At 27.2% G+C, this 5,533-nt stretch overlaps 1 protein-coding gene across 1 annotated transcript; it reads right to left on the reverse strand.

Moving 5' to 3' along the window:
- Positions 1-610: 610 nt before the first annotated feature.
- LOC101218098 (legumin J) lies at positions 611-2,394 on the reverse strand. The gene is made up of 3 exons (XM_004151456.3): positions 1,952-2,394; positions 1,012-1,729; positions 611-915 (listed from the first exon to the last, which is right to left on the reverse strand). Exons 1-3 carry the CDS (start codon positions 2,133-2,135, stop codon positions 795-797), a joined length of 1,023 nt encoding a protein of 340 aa, XP_004151504.1. The 5' UTR covers positions 2,136-2,394; the 3' UTR covers positions 611-794.
- Positions 2,395-5,533: the final 3,139 nt, after the last annotated feature.

Genomic DNA, 5,533 nt, shown 5'->3' on the forward strand with positions numbered 1-5,533 from the left:
CATATATGCAGTTAATCTAGTTGGATCGATGTCATGTAACAAACTACTTTTAATATTTGTTTATATTGTATAGTTGGAGTGAACTACAGAAGATGTATCAAATGACAGTCTCTAACGATACGAATTCTTATCAAATTTGTTGTGAGAATATGAGTGTTATCCACTTATTATTCTAATATAAGTCTTCTATTATTAGAAATTATAAAGTAATTTTAAAAGACATTTAATTTGGTGTGATTTTCAAATCATTCAAATAATTATTGTAATTTTTAATAATGCAATCAATTTAATATTTGATTTAATAAAATTAAGTATCATTTGTGTATTAAAATTGATTTTCTGGCCGCCACCAGATTTCTTGGATACCATTTAAAGTTCTTTTCTTCTTTAAAATCAATTCACGAAAAAGATTAATTATTTTTATATACGGTAATATAAATCAAAATATTAACTAATAAAACAAACTTTTATAATCTATTCATTATAAATATTTATAAACTTTAATATGGTTGATAGATTCTTTAAAATGATTTTAAATTTGCTGTAGAGCCATCAAACCATTTGGCAAATAAATATTATATAATAATATTGTATAATATTAGATTGGTAATGAAATAAAATACAGTCATGTTGCCAACAAAAATCAAATCAAATCATGATGAGATGATAATAATACAATAATCTACCATTGTCTCTTCCTTCGAAAACAAGATAATAATAATAATAATAATAATAATAATAATAATAATCAATCATTATTGTCTTTATTCATCTAATTAAAAGCCAAGCCTTTGTTAAACCTTTGACCTAAAGAGCTTCTCAAACTCCGCCGTGACATTGAAAGAAACTTGAAAAACCTCCGACGACAATGCCTCCAAAACAGATGTCTTTCCGGCCAATTCTTCCACCATAGGACTGTTCAATATAATATCAGAAATGTTATAACTTTTAATATTCAGAAGAAAAAAAACCCAAATAAAATAAAAATAAATAGTTGAAGCTTTTCATTACTGTGTTGCTACAATCATGGAAATGCACTCCAAGCCTTCTTCTCCGGCGATTTTCCCGACGGCGAAGTATCGAGGGACCAAAATCAGCTGACCTGTTTTCACATCTGCATCAAATTTACTCGAAAATCCGACGACCTGAATCTTCCCGGATCCTTTAGTCACGTAGATCAGTTGGTCGGACGGCTCAGCAATGTAGACTGGGGAACGGATGGCATTGGCGTCGAGCTTTTCGAGAACTGGCGTCAACCCAGTTTGACCAATGAATGGAAATGTGGATTCCGTCACCATTGTAACGGCAGCGTCGCCAACTTTGGCTCTGTTGTCCGGTGCGGCTGCATCAATGTTGTAAACTAGTTTGCTATATTTGTGGGGTTTGGGGAGGGATTGGGATGGTTGAACGGTAAAGATTAGGACATTGGGTTGGCTTTTGAGGAATGTGTTTGTTTCTTCCTGGTTTAGAGAGCAACTTTTTTGGACATACTCTGGCGTGAAGCCTTGTAGGAGACCGCGAGGGCCAGAGAGAATGAAATATGTAATGTCACCGGGGACATGAGCCCTTTTGGTTTCACCCAAAAAGATGATTTCCAAATCAGAGTCTCCGTCATTGAACCACCACGACGTGACTCCAGCTGGCACTGGGATCAGATCTCCTTTCTTTAGCTTTATTACCACCTCGTTGCATTTTTTTGGAAACACGAATCCTGTAACTCCATCCTCACCTAAAAATACCGTCGTAAAACATGTATGAAGGTCTACTACTAATTGAGTGCTGTTAATATAATTAATTTTTATCATAACTCATTAAAAAGTTAATTAGAGAATTCAAACTCAACTAAATATATCACACAACAATTTAGAATACGTATGAAGAAACCCTTATTCAATATGTACAAAATAAAATTCAAATAGCCATCAAACGAGTAAAAAAGGAGAGAGGTTACCTTGAAGAACATAGCCAAATTTAGAGCAATCAGAATAGTGAGGAACAGCGAAGCCTCGAGGGCGGAGGAGAAGGCGGCCGCCGGCCACGTTAGTCTGAGCCAGCAAGGGATAGTCAGAAGGCAGCCATTTGTGATATGAACCACCTTCTCCCTCAAAGAAAGGCTTGGGATTCATTGCCTCCATTGTTTGATGGATCTTAGAAGAGTAATAATAATAATAATGGACAAATAATTAAAGTTGTTCAACAACTGCCTTCTTCTTCTTTTCTTTTTTTACTTGAACTTTGGTACTTAAAGAGATTTTTTTTTTTTAATTTGATATTTTTATCGCACATGAGATAATATTTAAAGCATTTTCACATCCCACGAGGCAAGAATACAACACCCTATTATAAAATGAAAAATTCATAGGGTTGATCTTGGTAGAGAATCCCAATTAAAATTTTGAAATTTGATTCAGAATAATAGTTTTACCGCTACCAATTTGATATTGGATTTAATATATATATATATTGAAAAATTTTCAACAATACCAAATTTTACAAAATAATATTTACAATATAGAGCAAATTTTATTACCGATAGTCATTGATATGATATAGTGATACAAGACTATCATTAATAGAATTCAAAATTTTACTTTACTCTGCTATTTTTAAAAATGCATTATATATATAGGTTTACTTTTAAAAATAACAAAATAAATTAAAATATTTAAAAACTATAGCAAAATTTTAGATTCGATCACTATAGTATATCAATGACTACTCGTGAAAGAATTTGCTATATGTTATAAATATTTTGTAAAATCTACCATTTTTAAAAAAACATCATTTTTATTACGTAGTATTGTTTGATCAAACCTCCATCATTCATCTTTGACTTTACTTTTGTGTTGCAATTTGCTAATATGTCAAAGTGTCTATCATTGATAGACCATGTTGCAAATATTCATCTGACAGATTATAAGAGTCTATCAACTATTCAAGTTTACCACTAATAGATTTTATTATATTTGCAAGTTTTAGAAAATGTTGTTATATACTTTAATTATTATTCCTAAAATTATCATAAATTATAATTATCCATATAAAGAACATGGGAATCCTTCAACCTATACTAAATTTATCCCGAATTTGATATATCTTTTTACATAAAGTTGACCGTGGAAAATATTCTTACTTTTTTTTTTAAAAAAAAAGGCATTTTTGTTAATGATTGAAAAAGATGAAGGAAAATGTGTTGTTTAAGTTGCACCTAAGTGCTATTGTATGTAAAAATGGTTGCAAAGTTGTCAACCATACCTTCCCCTATTTTAAAAATATGACATTATTGCGAATTAAATGGCATCAAAATTTCCCAAATTAAAGATTTTATTTAGGTTAATTTTCATAAATATAACCCAACAATCAAAATATTTTCGATTGGTATAATTGTCAATTTTGTAAAATATTATAGATTTATCCTTTATTTTCATCATTTTTCTTATCATCCTCTTTTCGATTTTTTTCACTCTATCGTCTTTCTTCTTTTCTTCTATTATTTTTCTTTTATTTTTTTTCAAACTGTTATATGGTTCAAGATCGTATACCAAATATAAAAGATCTATTTTTTCTTTTCAAACTATTGATTGTTCAAGATCGTCTAACAAATGTAAAGCATCTTGAAAAAAATGTTGTTTAGATTTTGGAGCTAAATCTTATACGAGTCAAATCTAAACTATCGTATAAAAAAATAGTCAAACCTAAAACACCAAATAATCTCTAAAAATAGGTTTAGATTTGGATACCAAATTTAAACTATCAAATCTAAACGAGTGTACCAAAAAATGTTGGAAAAAAATAGTTGAGATTTAGCTACCCAAATTTAAATAAATCTAAACGAACACGTTAAAAAAAAAAGCTAAACGTACCAAATAATCTTGAAAAAAATAGCCAAATTTAAACTATCATTTTCCATATATATTTCGCATGTTAGATGTCAATTAATCACGAGACATTTTTAATATTTTTCGTGGACATGTGTACTTTTTCTATTCTTGAAATTGTTCTATAGAGTGTAAATATTTTAAGGGTTTGTTATATTTTTTAAAAAACCTATTTTAACTTAAGTTTTTTTAAATATATCAAAATAAACCAAAATATTTACAAAAAAAATATTTATAGATATCTGATTGCTATATATATATAAACAATCTTTTAAATTTTAATATTAAATTCTTGGGACGTCACTATGATATTATATTGTTTAAAAAGGAAGAGCTATAGGATATAGTAATGCAAATAGATGGTGATTAGGCGGATGTCCCCCCATATTTCAATGTCATTTCACATCCAGGCCAACCTTCATAATTTATTTAAATTCCTACATATTATTTTCTTTATTTACAGAAAAATAATAATACTTTCAACCTTTCTTCATCACTTTTCTCTGTAGTTTTTAGGTTATAATACTTTGAAAACTAACAATAGCTACTTTAGGTTTAGGTTGTGATCGAAATCGAAACACTTTCCTATAAACACTATTTTTGCTTCTATTTTTTTCTAGTATGCTTTTTTATCAATATATATTTTCAATAATTAAATCAGTTTTTTCTTAAAAAATAAAAATTACCATGTTTAAAGAAAATTAGCTAGAAACTCTTTTAACTCTTTTTTATAAAGTTTACGAATGGAAAAGAAATAAAACGGTACGGTATGAATTTAAAGAAAATAGATTTAATTTTTATAATTAAAAACCAAAAATCAAATGAATCTGTATTTTCCTTGACTGTTCAATCGTTTTTAATTAAGTTTATAAACCTTTTCTTGTTTTAGTAAATTTATTTGTTTTAGAAAACTAAACCAAATTTGTTATATTATCTACTAACAAATTTTAAAAACCAAGTAATAAAAGTGAAATTAAAAAATAATTTAAAGTTTTTATTTTAGAACGTAACTAAGAAGAACTAATATAAATTCCAACCAAATAAAATTAAAAAAGAAAAAATAAGTAGATACCAAATAAGGTAAACTTTTTTTTAATTATTATTCTTAAAATTTACGCTTGTTTTAATTTCAAAAATATTTTTTAAAAGTAGATAATAAATCATAAAGGTGTAGAAAAATAGACAAAATATTCATAATTAATATACAAATTAAGTATAATAAATTTTGTTTGTTTATGGTTTATGATAGTAAATAATTTATTGATTTTTTTATTTTAAAAATAATCATTTGAAAAAATTGATTAAATTATAAAAAATCGAATGATTTAAGAATAAACTGTAAAGTATTTGTAAAATAAAGTAAAATTTTAAATTATTTATTTAAAAGTTATATAGGTCAATCTCACTCTATCTATTACTTTCCTTTAAAATTATATTGGAAATTTCATTGTCAATTATGTAACGAGAACTTATGCAACATATTACTATAATAATTTAGTTTTTTCTGTTCTCATTCATCTTCTACTTATTTGATTTTAGTTTGTATTCAGAGAAATTAGTATAAATAATAATTTGTTCAGTATCTAACCTTATATTTAAGGTGTGAATTTTATAATCTACCATTTTTGTGGCAATAGATAAATATAAGGTGTACT

This window comes from Cucumis sativus, chromosome 3 (genome assembly GCF_000004075.3).
Source record: "Cucumis sativus cultivar 9930 chromosome 3, Cucumber_9930_V3, whole genome shotgun sequence".
Taxonomy (NCBI): Eukaryota; Viridiplantae; Streptophyta; class Magnoliopsida; order Cucurbitales; family Cucurbitaceae; genus Cucumis; species Cucumis sativus.

Bases quoted from the DNA above. Each gene is read 5' to 3' on its own strand.
- LOC101218098 (XM_004151456.3), bottom strand. From the start codon at position 2,135: ATGGAGGCAATGAATCCCAAGCCTTTCTTTGAGGGAGAAGGTGGTTCA. The intron at 1,730-1,951 runs GTAACCTCTCTC...CGGTATTTTTAG, and splicing joins ATTTGGCTATGTTCTTCAAG to GTGAGGATGGAGTTACAGGA. The intron at 916-1,011 runs GTAATGAAAAGC...TATATTGAACAG, and splicing joins TCCATGATTGTAGCAACACA to TCCTATGGTGGAAGAATTGG.